General features: G+C 33.2%; 2 protein-coding genes across 4 annotated transcripts; one reads left to right on the top strand and one right to left on the bottom strand.

Moving 5' to 3' along the window:
• Positions 1 to 1,099: 1,099 nt before the first annotated feature.
• LOC21391811 (SH3 domain-containing protein 2) lies at positions 1,100 to 5,220 on the top strand. The gene is made up of 10 exons (XM_010111467.2): positions 1,100 to 1,333; positions 2,173 to 2,295; positions 2,374 to 2,443; positions 2,549 to 2,700; positions 2,922 to 3,023; positions 3,331 to 3,531; positions 3,646 to 3,708; positions 3,856 to 4,008; positions 4,118 to 4,192; positions 4,901 to 5,220. The coding sequence occupies exons 1-10, from the start codon at positions 1,274 to 1,276 to the stop codon at positions 5,015 to 5,017; spliced, it is 1,116 nt and encodes a 371-aa protein (XP_010109769.1). The 5' UTR covers positions 1,100 to 1,273; the 3' UTR covers positions 5,018 to 5,220.
• Positions 5,221 to 6,527: 1,307 nt separating this feature from the next.
• Positions 6,528 to 15,130, bottom strand: LOC21391810 (squalene synthase). Of its 3 annotated transcripts, none has more exons than XM_024174335.1 (14): positions 14,549 to 15,130; positions 12,209 to 12,251; positions 11,408 to 11,497; positions 11,063 to 11,138; positions 10,463 to 10,532; positions 9,745 to 9,888; positions 9,529 to 9,633; positions 9,157 to 9,303; positions 8,843 to 8,918; positions 8,163 to 8,251; positions 7,225 to 7,316; positions 7,094 to 7,136; positions 6,928 to 7,006; positions 6,528 to 6,836 (listed from the first exon to the last, which is right to left on the bottom strand). In XM_024174335.1, exons 1-13 carry the CDS (start codon positions 14,741 to 14,743, stop codon positions 6,941 to 6,943), a joined length of 1,236 nt encoding a protein of 411 aa, XP_024030103.1. In that variant the 5' UTR covers positions 14,744 to 15,130; the 3' UTR covers positions 6,528 to 6,836; positions 6,928 to 6,940. The 3 variants fall into 3 exon arrangements, with proteins under 3 accessions (XP_024030103.1, XP_024030104.1, XP_010109768.1); XM_024174336.1 differs by having other exon boundaries at positions 6,528 to 6,859; positions 6,942 to 7,006; XM_010111466.2 differs by having other exon boundaries at positions 6,942 to 7,006; positions 14,549 to 15,129.
• Between the last annotated feature and the right edge of the window lie 508 nt (positions 15,131 to 15,638).

Raw genomic sequence — 15,638 nt, 5'->3', positions numbered from 1 at the left:
TACCCATTATGTTATTCTGAGTGACAGAATTCGCCACGTGTCCATTATTTAGTGAGATTTACAAGTGAAATTACGCTTATACTTATCTTCATTTAAAATAACTATTCCTCTATGTTCATAAGAGATCACCATAATTGTTCCCAAAAACCAGTTTTCCTTTCCTGACCTCATTCATCCTCTGAATACGCTTTTGAAAGGATTATATTCTTCTGAATTAGGTGTCAAACATTTTTCTTCATCCTTCCTTAACTACTTTTTTTTTTTTTTTTAATTTTATAGGGTTATGAGATGCTTGAGTTTTTCTTTAGACAATATAAAGTTGGATGATCTAGAAACCCGCAATTTTGTCATTGTTGACAGATGTGGATTTGGTGCTTGGTGTTGGTATTACAGCACTTCCAGAAGAAGCAAGTTTCAAACCTTTCACAATATCAATATGTGAAGCCCCTTACTGATTTTTTTTTTTTTTTTTTTTGAAAATCTTGCTGAGAGAGAGAATATAGTTGAAAGTGCAATACATGAGTAGGCTATGACAGTTCAAACTCACCGTCAATAGGATTAAATTCACCAATATTGCCCCATATTGCAATCATTGAGAGTGATTCATAAAAAAATTTACAATAAAGAAGGATTTTGTTTCTTGGACCTTTCTTTTTGGGGGAAAACTTGCAACCCTAATCGACTTGGATTAATCCCTTCTTCATTTTCACATTTGAGTTTTTAATCCCTTCTTCATTTTCACATTTGAGTTTTTAATCCCTTCTTTATTTTCACATTTGAGTTTTTTAATCTTTTTTTTAATAATTTAGGTTTTTTACATGACATTTTACGATATTATCATTCTCAGATGAGTTAAATAATAGATATATAGTGAATTCGGTCACTCAGAGTAATAAATATGATAAAATTATTTACAGAATAAAATTCAGGTGATTAGATATTACATTTTGAAATTCGATGAATAAAGTGTTACAGAAATTCTAATTTAAAGGAAATTTTTGAAATTAATCATTTATTTTTTTTTTTGTTTTTTGCGCTTTGGTACTCATATATAAGGAAACACAAAAAGCAACAAATCTGAGTTGTTTGAATTCCTTATTGCACGTAGCTTCTCGGGACCTGGACATAATAGAAGCTCAACTTTCCTTCCTTGTCCAAACCAAAACCACTTTCAAATCTCTCTCTCCTCTCTCTTTCTCTCTCATCGTCTGCGTAGTCGAATCGAAAGCCGTTTGTTGATCATCTTTCAAAGTAAAGGCCTTTTGAGTTGTCAATGGAGGCCATCAGAAAGCAAGCTACCAGGCTTCGCGAACAGGTCGCCAGACAACAACAGGTGCTCACATTTTCTCTCTCTCTCATTCCGAAAAACCCTAAGTTCAATTTTTCCAGATCCGGTCCTTTGCCAATTTCAAAATTTTCTCATTTATTCTCTCGTTTTCTGGTCATCCAACATTCTGATCGTTTTTGTTTGGTGCTGATCGGACTAGATGCATCATGCATTTGCCTTTTTTTTTTTCTTTTTTTTTTTCGTTTTTACCAAAAATGAAATCTTTCTTTTTTTTTTTTTAAGAAAGAATTTTGATTGTGATTCTTTTTTCCCTGCATAAGGATTTTCTATGACATTAGTTGTTTTTCTGCCTTTGAGTGGCTTAAAAGTTCAATCAAATGATTTATGCGGGGTTTTGGATTGAGTAAATTAGTTATTGTGACAAGGTTTTTTCTTTTCTTTTCCTTTTTTTTTTTTTAACATTTTGGAGAGTTAGCAAAATGGGATGATCATTATGACTGAAAATGTGGTTTCCGATTTTGAATTGTAAGGTAGCAGGCGCATTTAGTTTTGTGCTTGCATAATTACTGGGAAAATTCTGTGTGGGGCGTGAAAAAAAAAAAAAAAAACCGGTAAGACATAGTTTTAGTCCCTCAGATCAGGTTAGAATTATATTAGATTGAAAAAAGTACGATAAATTAACGGCACTTGATAAAAATCTGATGGATCAAAACTGTTGCTACTTTTGTTCTTACTTGATGAGAGAATTCTCCCTATTATTGGACCAATTAGTTTGTATTCTTGGGTCACAAACTTTTGCTCCCATTTGCTTTTGCTGGTGCTGAAAAAGAAAAAACAAAAAAAAAGGTGCCAATGCCTAAATGCATTAAATACTGCTGGTATAGGCTGTCCTAAAACAGTTTGGGGCTGGAGGATATGGAGGTTCAGATAATTTAGTAACCGATGAGGCAGAACTCCATCAGCATCAGAGACTTGAGAAGCTCTACATATCAACACGCGCTGGCAAGGTTGTTGTCTTGTTCTGCTTTTTCTTGTCAATTTCTAATTTTACTCTTCTTTAACTGATCAAAATTTTTCTGTGATAGCATTATCAAAGGGACATAGTTCGTGGTGTGGAAGGATATATTGTTACTGGGTCCAAACAAGTTGAAATTGGTGAGATGATCCAGCTTTTCATTTTTTTTTTTTTTTTTTTTTTCATTTGGCCGGTTAGGTTTTTCCTTATGTGGGTATAATGTCGCTGCCCTGTTTGTTTAACAGGAACAAAGTTATCAGAAGATAGCAGGAAATATGGTTCTGAAAATACTTGTACTAGTGGTGGCACATTAACAAGAGCTGCTCTAAGTTATGGACGAGCTCGTGCCCAAATGGAAAAGGAACGTGGAAATCTGTTGAAAGCTCTTGGCACACAGGTTTGATGAACTTTCTTTACTCACCCAAGTTTACTATAATGTATGTTGCTTAGGGCCAACAAGCCTTTAATGGATGGATTTTTATGTTTTCTGTTTCATACTATTATCTTGCATTGGAATTCGTACTATTTATTTCAGTAGTTTTTTTTTCTTCTTTTCCATTAAGCTTGTCATGGTGAATAACAATGTATATAATATTGGTATTATATGATACATATTAGGTAGCTGAGCCATTAAGAGCAATGGTGATGGGAGCTCCATTGGAGGATGCTAGGCATCTTGCTCAACGTTATGACAGAATGCGACAAGAAGCAGAAGCTCAGGTATTTTCGAATAAAGCTATCTTGCTTGGTTATATGAATATGCTCAGTATATTTCTCGTAATTATTTCCCTTCATTGTTTTAATTTCTCAAACATTGCGTCCACTAAAGAGTCGCCATGCTGTTTACCTAGTTGCAATTACATTTTCTGGATTGGGAAGCATGAATTTTTTTATGTTTGCCAATATGCATAACAAGTCACAGCAAGCCAATATGCATAACAAGTCACAGCAAGCCAAATAATCAAATTAGGACTGTTGATTTATCTTTTACCAGCTTGTAGTTAACCATTTTCATAAACCTAGATAGGCCATCGAAGTTTCCAAACGCCAAGCAAAAGTGAGGGAAACACCAGGTAATCCTGAGAATGTTATGAAACTGGAAGCAGCGGAAGCTAAGCTACAAGACCTTAAGTCAAACATGGCAATATTGGGGAAGGAAGCTGCTGCAGCAATGGCTGCTGTGGAATCTCAACAACAGAGATTGACTCTCCAGCGGCTAATTGCCATGGTAATGGGAATTCCATTCCAAAATTTACTGTGGATTGAACACATACTTTTCATCATAACATGTCCGCTGATCAGATCTGAAACTTTATCCTGATAAATTTTGTCATGGTTGAAGGTTGAAGCAGAGCGCAATTATCATAAGAGGATCCTTCACATACTTGATCAGCTTGAAGGCGAGGTATGTATTTATTAATTCTTTTTTCTTAAACGTTTGATTTTTGTTTTCTTGTTCCTGAACATTATTATTCTTTCCAATGTTGCCGGATCTAGATGTAGAGGATAAAGTCTTATACCAATTATGTAACGTTCTTTTTCTGTTTTGTAGATGCTATCTGAGCGACAACGGATTGAAGCAGCTCCTAGCCCCACTGTTGATAACAGCACTCCTCCACCTCCACCTTATGAAGAAGCTAATAGTTTATATGCTTCACATACGCCTAATGGACAGGCAAATGGCATGGACTACTTTTTGGGAGAGGTCAGGAATTGATGATCTCATGGAACCACTGCTTTTTGACAAAATGCCACTGAATTTTTCTTAGAAGCTGTGAATACGTTGATTTACGTATTATTTGACTTGCCTGCAGGTTATGCATTCATATCAAGCTGAATCTGACGTTGAGCTGAATTTGTCAGTTGGTGATTATATTGTCGTTCGAAAGGTACGCACGTTGATTGAGCATTGCTTTAACTGCTTTGCTATTACTTTCTTAGCGGAAACTAGGGATTGCTGATGATTTGAGATGGAACACGTGCGGACTTAGGTTAACAGTACATCCTTATTAAATAAATCTGCGGGCCCTTATCCAAGACCGTTTTAAACATATAACTTGAAGGGTATTATTTTGCATTTATGTAAAGATGTTTCTGGAAAAGAGTGATATCTCTGTCTGGGAATTTTTATCTATGTGCGTGTATTTGTTTATGTATACATGTATAAGAGCTTGTCACCTGGTTCAGTGAAGAAAATTATGCAGCTAAATAGATATTACGTCCTTTTTTTGGGGGGGAAATAATTATGGATGGAGCTCTAGCATCCAGACTGATTAGAATTCTATTCTAGATGATGCTCAAAGCAGTAACATTCTTTTATAGTTTTTAACACAATATAAAGCTAGTTCAACTTGCGCGTTTTTGATGACTTGTATTTTGGTAATGACTTAAATTCGCATTGAAGTTTCTTATCCATTTGCGGTTTTAATTTTTTTTAATATTAATTTTAAACAAGCTGTTCTTAGTGTCCATTTATCAAGTTCTTTAATCATTTGCAACAATTTAGTAGTCTTAGATTTTATTGTTAAACGTGTTTGCTTTATACACATTGAACAAGTAAGGAGTGATTTACCCATATGGCTTATGATTTTGACCAGGTTTCGAACAATGGTTGGGCTGAAGGTGAATGTAATGGAAAAGCTGGCTGGTTCCCATTCGGATATGTCGAAAGACGGGAACGTGTTCTTGCAAGCAAGGTGGCGGAAGTCTTCTGAAGTTTTCATCTGGGTTGGCTCCTGACAAATTTTTTTGTATGTGTATGGTTTTGCTTTGTTCTTCATGTATTCAAAAGGTGGAGCATGTTCAAACATATTTATATATACATATTAGAAAGCCAACCCACCTTTACATCTAATATAGATTATGAGTTTCAATCCTTGTTCCTTTCGATTGATATATGAATGCCGATTGTTGTTTATAATTTTTGAGTTTTCCTTTTCAAGGTTGTAATACAAGCGTTATCTGATATTCTTTTCAAAGCCGAGGCTTCTGTTCTGCAACTTTTGTATTGTTTGCCGTTTGTTATTCACATTATCTGCAATGCCATGTTACTCATGTAGTCGCGATTGCTTTTGTCGACTTTCTAGGATTTTTTTTTTTTTCCTGAAATTCGACTTTCATGTTATTGTTCTAAACTGATAAATACAATTGTTTGACTGTGGCACTGAGTTCTGAATATTTTGAAGAAGTAGAGATTTGGTAAAAGGGTGTGGCATTGTTGGTTAATGAGCTTTTCAATAACTGGCAGTTCTAAAAAGCTATCGTCTACTTCAAAAAAAAAAAAAAAAAAAGTTACCATGCCATTATATTTGTTAAATCTAAAACTCCAACTTCAATTTTATGGTTAGGGATCAAAATTGTCAAAAAGAAATAAAAAATTATGGTTAATCAGTTAAAAAAATTATGGGAAATTCGTGTTGAAAGACAATAATAGTTGAATGACATAGGGACTGTTTGAATGTCGAAAACTGAGTAAGCTGAAATAACAAATTAAAACAAATTAAAAATCAGAGTACACACCCATGATTACATTCTTCCCTAATTCATTTTGATCATTCTGTTTACCAAACACTACGATACTACTTTGGAACCTAACAACACTTGTAAAATTATAGTTTGATACACTTATAAAATTATAGTTTATCAAACGCTTAGTGACTTTGCCTCGCAAATTTTTTTTTTTTTTTTTTTGTGCATAACAACTAACAATTCTTTCAAAATTCACAGGGTAATATTGACAAAAACCCTTTAAAAGTATATGAGTTAAGATTTTTACTTTTTACTCTTTATTCATAACCCTTTTAGTCAAATAATTACACTAACAAAAGAGTATTTATTAAACGTAAGAAGTAAAAGTCTAAACTCATACATCTTAAAAGTAAATTCTCCATTTTTTCAAATTCACAACACTGCCAAATAATACATAAGTTGGCTAAGTTTTGAAAAATCTTTAAGCTAAAATACACACTAATAAGAATTTTTGTTTTTTCACATTTAAATCTTCATGAAGAATTCCTCAAGCATTAAATGTAGAATGAGCGTCATGGTTTGTTTGTTTGTTTTTTTTTTTTAAAGCAAGTGAGGGTTATTATTATTATTATTATTATTTAATTAGCAGTTATAACTTTTGAATTCCAAGTGATTTAATAAGATTTTTGGAGTACTTCACACGGTGATCACTGCACTTAATCGTTATTTATTTGTTTATTATTTTTTTTATGCAAAGGACACTTAATCATTATATATTTGTGTGTATTATATATGAAAGAGAGTTACAAAACAAAAGCCTAGGATTCTATAGCTCATTCCTTTGTATAACATACAAATTCCAGTTAGGGAAGCTACTTGCATGTCATGCTCCTAGGAATGGAGCTAGAGACACAAATACAAAGGCTTTACTTAGATTACACACAATCACACAAATATTTCCTTAAATATGCAACACAGAATAGCAACATTTGTTTTCTAGTACAAGGCATGTACTTTGTGAAACCAGCCACTTATGCCTGACGTAAATTCATAAACGCCACAACTCTGCACAAATCAAACAAGAAAATCTATTGAGAGGAAATTGATAGATTCTATCTGAAAAGCAAATGATTTTGAAGCTCATGCTTAATCTTACAAGGCAAGACTCACTAATTATTTGGCCGGTTCGCTGAAAGGTAGGCAAAAATGATGGCTAATATAATGAACAAGATAATCTGCATTGAGATTGAAGATTTAATTAGTCCATGTGTTTTGAAATTAGCATTCTCTCTACAAAAAGAAAAATATTAGCAGAAACTCACCAGAGCAGAATTGCTTGATCCGTTCTTGAGTACATAAGATTTCCTGAAAAAATATTGGAATGTGTCAACCAAAATGAAGAAAAGACTCGACTGTTCGATGTCCAAACGGGCTACTAAAAATTATGAAATACCTTTTGTTAAGGGTCCCAGAGTCCCTGCATGTTTTCTGTATCGTTTCTAGCCTGCTCAATGTTTTCTTTGCATTAGGATCATTGTCGTCAACCTGTAGTAGCCATTATTAATACAATTAATTGGGTAAAACACTTAAATTGAGGAAAATACCGAAAGAAAAAGAGGTTTGCATACTAACGGAAACACCATAATCAGAACCTAATTCTACAATTCCAATCCAAGACCCAAGGGAGCCCTTACTGCATTATCATCATAAAGCAGCAAAATCAGGATACTTCCTTAAAGATGAAAAGTTAAGGAAAAGCATTAAGGACCCATTTCCTGTGAGCCATGAAGCACTAATTAGTAATTAGTAAGTATTAAGCTTCGGTGGAAAGTTCAGTAGTTCAAGCCGCTAACCATCTATGTTTAGCAACGAAACACATACTAGACTGTTGAAGTGATATAGCCAGAGTGAAGTAGATGATATGAGGGAAGGGGATCACGTCAACCATCAAATGGCTTTTTATCAACAAACCGGACTTGGACGTTGCTGAAATATCTAACAATGCTAATGTGCTGAAATATCTAACAAGACTAATGTTTTGCAATGATCGTTTTCAAGCACTAGCAGAAAGATTTACTTCCGCTACTTTGATTGCATATATGTCTACTTGAGCATCAAATGTCCATGTCTATCCAGTAATTGACAAGCATTCTCATGAGATCACGATAAGAAAAAAAGGTGGTTAGGATTTGAGGTGTAAGGTTTTTGCTTAATACCCTTTCCTGTAACTGTTTCTCGTCAGATATCTTATCCTCTTTAGTTTTTGTAAATTTAATTTAGAAGGGGAAAAGAACAAAGAGAGAACTTAGTGGGGATAATAATTTAAAATCACACTCTTCAGAGTCAAGTAGACTTCGAGAAAGGAAACAGATTTCTACAAAGTAATATTACCTTGGACTTTAGCATACAAGAGAAGTCATAGAAAGCACCATAAACATCAGCCATCGTGTTTGTTCGATCAATTACTTTAGCAGTAAGACCTACAAAATACATGTACAATGAATTCAACGTCATTCAAAGAAGTAACTGTTGCAAGATAACTGCAAGCATGAACAAACGGCAATGTAGATATAAGACCATATCCATCTTATCCAAAAATATCCGAAAACTTAAAAGTTAAAATAGCACAAAAGGCACATGCAATAAAAGAACATATATCTAAATAAATTGGGCCGGGAAATACAGAGGGCAGGTTCCTATGGTAGGGATGCATATTTAGTACTTTTTCGTAAATGCTGTTTTCTAATTGTGCACTTTACATTTTGAAAACAAAGAGGCCCGTGGTCCAAAACAAATAAGACCTGCATAATTTGCAAATCCTAATGTCCATGCTACAAGATATGTATTGTTCGTTGTCAAAAAGAAAGCATTGTTCTAAATTAAATTATATGGCACACACTATTTAAGTGCATTTTGTTGTCATACCACAACAATAATGTATGTTCTTTCCCTCAACAACTACTGTCACCTGTTATACACACAAGTTCCCTTTCACTTGTAGCTTTTGATTTTATTTATTTCATCTACCTTGCGTTCAACATCAAAACAGTATGTACATGCTGAAATCTTACCACGCCTCATCTTCACTACACCTCTGAAGACTTCAATGTTGTTGTAGCACATTGCTAGAGTGCCAATTGCCATGACCTAGCAAAAATAGCAGAGATAAAGTAAGTTTCATACTTCTAAATACAAAAATCATTGATTAATAACAACCGTTAGTTACTCAGATATATAGCACACATAATAGTAAAAGAATATTGTTCAATTGCTTTACTAATTGATTAGTTGTTCTACACAGCATGTTACGACCTTAATGCCTATGTGGATCAGAAGAGACATTTAGTTAGTTACAGTTAAAAAATCAGGTTAGAACACCTTCTACCTGAGGAATAGCACAAAATCGAAATATAGCTGGATGTCGCAAGGCGGACATGTACTTCAAGCAATCCTCCATATGTAATAAAGCATTAGTGACCATGTCATTTAAGCACTGCACCGCCTTGACTGAATTTTCCTCATCTTTCAAGTCCTGACGAGGGGAACATAAAAAAATACCAGTTCAAAAAAGGTGTTTCTAGCCATAAAATGATGTCTTAAAAATACTACACAATGGTGGGAAACACATAATGCCACATATACTGGATCAAAATCTTCCTGATGGTTAGTTATAACTTAAAATGTTTACTACCCTAAGAGCAAATGGCAGTTAGAGACAGATAATATAAACAGAGATCATATATAAAAGAGATTGCACCTCAAGTTTGTTAACATATTTACTCCAAATTTCGCGTGGCCAAAACATGCGTGACTTTGGTATCTCATTAATGTCTTCCAGATAATCTCGAATGATGTTAGTTTTCTGGGGTGATGAGAACCAGATTTAGTAGCATTAGAATCATCCTGGCAAAAGTTGAAACTGGGAGGAATATACAATCTTTTTGCTTCAAATATCATTGCTAATTTGCTATACCTGAAGAAACAAGCCCATTGAATTTGACAGAGAATCCGAAGATAAATCTTCAGAACCAGAGGCATGGAAAAGCTTGGACAAACCTAAACCAACAAGTCCAGCTACATAGTGGCAATATTCATCATAGTCATCCACTGTTTCTACCTGCAAGTGAGACGAAATACAAGGGTGTAATTATATGGAGTTCAAGAAATCGGGCAAAACCTGTGTTGGATATAAATTGGTCCATGCGAAATTTAGCAAATGTACATCTTAATGCATGGTAAACATAATTGGAGTTCTATCTACTTTTAAACACTTCATTGCAATAATTTGCATTCAGATGGTGAAAATATACTAAGCTCTCAGTCATTGGTAATTGTATCACCAAACAATGATTTGTTTGGGTGCCACAAAAGTTGCAGATACAAATCCTTGAAATCAGTCTTAGCTAGGTTTAGACTAATGGGTTGACCACATTTTACTATTGCTGGAGTACGTGATGACTTGCCATGCCAAACACTAATCACTGTTAAAAACAAGGAGTGAGGGAAAAAATATATGCAGAAAGATGTTCAGTAATAATACTAGAAGAAAGATCAATGTGGAATCACCGTGAAGAGTCCCAATAACAAGAATAACTTATTAATTAATTATTCGTTTTGGTGTCTTGGAGGAATGAAAAACATGAGGCCAGATTATACACCCCTTATTTCAAGATAATAAACACATTACAAACCTCTTTGCAAATAAATTTTGCCATTCCTGCGCCCATTCTTTTGGTAATATCTTCAATTGCCTCTTGATAGCTGCAAAATTGAAGCATTACAATAATATTATTATGATACTCGCCGAATAGAATTACAAACTCTTGTTTTACAATAGTAAATGATGGCAGTAAATGATGAACTGTAATGCAACTTCCAATTTCTAAGCATTGTTCATGACCTGAATTGTAAAAACAAATATGTATATAAAGCAGCAAGCCTTTGGCTCCTGATTAGATCAACAGGATCGACAGATTGGTAAAAAAAAAAGGAAAAAAAAAAAGAAAGAAACAATAGCATATAAGGTTCTTGTCACTTTGCAGTGGAAAGAACTACAACTTGATTTATTATTTAGTTAGATTAGAAATATCCCATCCCCAAAAAAGCAATAGAACATAACTAACACGCACACACACAAAGAAAGTGCAAAAACGAAAAAGAAAAGGATAGGAAATAACATATCCCAAGGTCCTGAACACATTTGAAATATGATGAAAAAATAAGTCCTAACCGCAAGTTTTTTAATATGGATAAACGAATGATGAACAAAGGACATAAAGAAAAGAACTAACCCTTTCCCTAGTTCAAGAAATGCAGTCGAAACATGATGAAACTGGTCCATGAGAACTTTGTAGTCCTTTGTACCACCTAAAAACAAAATAAAGTAATGAGCAAGCAGATCATGTTTTTTTATTTTTTTAATAAGAAAACAATCTTTCATTAAAAGTAACGATATGCCCAGTCAGAGCCAAAAACACAAACCAGACATGAAAAGAATATAATAAACAATGTCTTTGAAAGCAATGACGAGTTGACGACTTACCTATATAAAGAGTTCTTTAACTTATTAAATGCTTAGTAAATATGTGATTACAATGACAGTGAAGAGGAGAGTGGTGAGATATCAAAACACTTACACGAAAAGTGCCACTTGGGATTATACATGTGACGATAAAATTCTTTGAGGATAGGCACTTTAACATCAGTCGGTATACTCGTATCATCCTCTGTATAATCGATCAGAAACAAATTTATGTTATTGTGAATCCAAGTTAATAGTGCTAGTGTGATCAGAACTGAAGATGAGGAAGAAAAATACAAGAAGAACATGCAAATGCAGCTCTGCTAGTAATAGCCACTAACGTTGTTTAAGATAGTAGGAGTTTTCCAGCTTAATTGAGATATATGTTGCATCTTTTTTATTTTATTTTATTTTTTTATGAAACAAGATGCCGGAACTAGAACCAAAAAACTCACGGAGAGTACGCAATAGCTTAAACGGTTGCAAAATCTCTCAACAATATTTCACAGCTACCACACCAACAAAAAAAAAAAATAATGATGATTTTTTTTTTTTTTTAACCTAACTGTGATAACAAACTTTATTTTTTTATGAAACAAGATGCCGGAACTAGAACCAAAAAACTCACGGAGAGTACGCAATAGCTTAAACGGTTGCAAAATCTCTCAACAATATTTCACAGCTACCACACCAACAAAAAAAAAAATCATCATTATTTTTTTTTTTACTTGAAGCCCAAATGTTTAGTAAGTGCAAGTCCGGGAGGCAGCGCGTCAAAGCTTACTAATTGGAAAAATTAAAAGGGAAACTAATTGATGTGGATATATAAGATGGAATAAATCAAATTGAATCTACGAAGTGCAAAGTTAAGTAGAATTATATAGAAACCATAAAATTAAAGATAATAGGAACAAACCAATAGTGTCGAGGGCTCGAAGAACCAGATAAAAGATACATACCTGCAAACCACAAAATTTGACATGGGGATTTAAATGTTGGTGAGAAAATATAAAATTGAAATGCAAATATGAAATTAAAAAAAAAATGAAGCAGAAAAAAGCATCTGCTGCACGAAGTGATAACAGTAGCATAAACAAGAACAACCAGCGTAGTGGCAATTATATTGGAAAAATATGAAAAACTTGTAACTTTATTTTTATTTTTCTTTTATAATAAAACTTCCTTCCATTGACCATAAAATCAAGTACACAAAAGGGGACCATGGATCCATAGAAAACAGGAAAGGGCAGAAAACCAAAGAAATACAAAACAGAACGGGGAAAAAAACAAAAAATCAAAGCACCCTATGCCATCCTTCCAATTGAGGACAATCAAAGAAAAAGGAAAATCCTCAAAAACTTTATCCGTCGAAGCCCACCAGGAAGCTGAAAGCTTTGCTTTTTCATAACTAGTAACTTCATTAACATTGATAATGCCTACTAAACCATCAACATAAGATGATGGTTCTACAATACATTTTATTAGCTCAAGCCTTTTAATTTAAAAGTATAACGCAGGAATTCTTTTCACATCACTCTAGTTACTAAAGGTTAGAGAATGAAGGGACATGAGGGCATCTATGAAATTAATTGTTCCCAATTACTTCAGAATTGTGCAAATGTTCTGTTGTTCCATAATATTATACTTGCTAAGATTTTGCATATTATTCACTTTACATAGCGAGAGACTTCACAAAAGTAGAGGGAAGGGTTCAGAATTCATGGAAAACAACCAAGTTAAGAATGTTCATGAAAAGTTGCAGCAAGAATATGAAAAGATACTCCATCTTTCCTTCTTTCCTTCTTTCTTTTTTCTTTTTCTTTTATTTCATTTTGTTGCGGATTGATAACACAGTTTCTACTTGCTCCTCCTTAAAGGGGTACAAGAAAACCCGAGCTGCGTCATCTACCATTAGAACATGTATATAAAGTCGCCTTTCTAAATACCGGAGCTGGGAAAGTACCCAAACACTTGTAACGACATTAATGAATTGCAAGTAGATGCTCATAAATACAAAACAAGAAGTTATAAAAGGGATTTAAACCTCCCAATTTAGGAACCATATTTCTCAAACAACTTCACAATTATTGTTTTACAAATTAATTAGATGTTTTCCACAGCTATTAGCCTTTACGGTGCTGAAATTATTGTGTTCGGTACCGTGGAATGATAAATGACGTAACGTGTGTACATGTCTGTCCTTTAGTCATGATCTTTACAGAAAAGTCCTTTCTTTTCCTTTCTTTTCTTTTACTAAGGTCTTTCTAAAAAAGTTAAAACTTGAAAGCTATAAGTGCCTGTTCTAAAATAATTTTATTTTTTTATAAAAATAAAAATAAAAATATTTTTAATTTTAAATAAAAATTATTTTTAAAAATACGTTTAATAATTTTATTAAGAGATTATTTTCAGTATAAAAAATTTATTAATATCTCTCTTTCTGTTTGAGAAATGAGAAAATAAAAAAAAAATAAAAAACGACTAAAAATTATTTTTCAATTCTCTTTCATTTTACACTATATTAAAAAAAAAAATTTATTTTTATTTTTTATCTTTAATTGTATTGAACACCATTTTAAAATCATTTTCTTTTTTTTTTTTTTTCAAAAATCATAAAAAACAAAAACTAGAACAATTCCAGCACATATATTTTCCTCCTATGAAAAGTCAAAACGTTGAGGCCTAAGGTAAGTCGGTGCATTTTAGCGTCGTTTGCTCTTAGCAAACGAAATTGCCCTTAAAATAGTTGAATCGAAATTTGAAGGCTGATGGCTTTAGCAATTAATTTCAGACTGAAAAACCCATGAGTCTAAAAAGTTTCTATATATTCTGTGCACTAAATCGAGATTTTTTTTTCTTTATTTTCAAAAGACCTTACTGACTCATACCAAAAATCATCAATACTGAAGAATTACAATCATAGAACTCTACAAACCGCCAAATAAGAGTCGAGAAATGCTTAAAATTGAAAGTTCTCATATTTCAGACTTAATAATCTCAAGTCATTTAGAAAAATCTTGATTAAAACATCACCCAATTAAATTAACATTTATTGAAATCCGAAACTACTCAATTAGACATGAAAATCGTAATCGGACAGAAAAATGAGATTCCACATTTTCGGACAAGGATTCGCATTGCCAAACAAGAACAAATTCCAACACAAATCGCACCAAATGGCTTCCAAAAGAAACACAAGAAAAATAAAATAAAAAAATGTAAACGGAATTGCGAGAAATGAGAATCGGAGACTTACGGCGTCGCGGAGGTCGGGGCCGAGCTGTTGAATGACGAGAGCGAAGCTTCGAGAGACCTTGTGAAGCATGGAGTAGCAGAATCCCCAGTGCGGCTCCGGCGGGATCCGCTTCTCGGCGTTTCTGGCCGCCATTTTCAGCTTTATGAGCGGGTAAACGTCGTCCGGATGCCTCAGAAGCGCTCCCAAACTCCCCATTTCGGAAGAATATCTCCGACGAAGATCTGAAAATGGTGGAAATTAAATCCCTAATCCGAGAACAAGAGAGAAACTTCGATGGTGATTGATCCAAAATCTGGCGTCCGTGAATTCGCACGAAGAAGAGTTTAAAGAATATATATTTATATAATCTATATATATTTTTCAATCAAAAAGTCGTTGAAGGAGCGACCAGGAAAACAAAAGAACGGATCAAGTAAAAGCGACAGGAATTATTTATTTGTTTGGGAATTTTTTTTTTTTTTTTGGCTCTGAATTCTTATATTTTTGTTTGGGAGGTTGAAACTTGAAAGAAAGAGACTGGTTTTAAGCTGTGAATTACAAACGAGTTTTATGGTGGAGAATTTTTTTCTTTTTTTCTTTTTTTTTTCTTGTGGAGATTGTTTATTGGAGAATAATCATTTTTTCTTCTTTTATGGTTTAATCAATTTGTATATATTTTATTTTCTGTAATTTTATATGAATGTTTAAAAACGACTACTTATAAATATTTCTACCGTAATTCTTAAAATTAATATAGTATTTTAAATAAAATACTACGCTTAAATAATTAAATATTTTATCATTACGCAGTTTAGAATTACTTTTTTGTTAGTATTGTATTTTTTTATACTCCGCCATAAAATTCTCCTTAAAAAAAATACAGAATTACAAATTGTTATTAATTACATTTTTTTAAAGGGAGTTGTTAATTACATTTTTAAGGACTCCTAGTTAATTACTTGGGCCTAATTTTTATTTATTTATTGGTTGAATATGCTTATTTTATAATTTATTTTCTGGAGTGTATATGAGTGTGTTTGGAATTGATTTCGTTTTTATTTTTCACGTTTTTTAAAGAAAAAAATGAAAATGTTTCTAAAACGGCGTTTGG

The sequence above is a fragment of the Morus notabilis genome, unplaced genomic scaffold, assembly GCF_000414095.1.
Source record: "Morus notabilis unplaced genomic scaffold, ASM41409v2 Scaffold1584, whole genome shotgun sequence".
NCBI lineage: Eukaryota > Viridiplantae > Streptophyta > Magnoliopsida > Rosales > Moraceae > Morus > Morus notabilis.
This window is presented reverse-complemented; position numbering and strand designations above follow the sequence as displayed.

Coding starts and splice junctions, on each gene's coding strand:
- LOC21391811 (XM_010111467.2), top strand. CDS start 1,274: ATGGAGGCCATCAGAAAGCAAGCTACCAGGCTTCGCGAACAGGTCGCC. Junction 2,296..2,373: donor TATCAACACGCGCTGGCAAG/GTTGTTGTCTTG, acceptor TTTCTGTGATAG/CATTATCAAAGGGACATAGT. Junction 2,701..2,921: donor TGAAAGCTCTTGGCACACAG/GTTTGATGAACT, acceptor GATACATATTAG/GTAGCTGAGCCATTAAGAGC.
- LOC21391810 (XM_024174335.1), bottom strand. CDS start 14,743: ATGGGGAGTTTGGGAGCGCTTCTGAGGCATCCGGACGACGTTTACCCG. Junction 10,533..11,062: donor TTTCTTGAACTAGGGAAAGG/GTTAGTTCTTTT, acceptor TCAATTTTGCAG/CTATCAAGAGGCAATTGAAG. Junction 9,634..9,744: donor CAATGGGCTTGTTTCTTCAG/GTATAGCAAATT, acceptor TCATCACCCCAG/AAAACTAACATCATTCGAGA.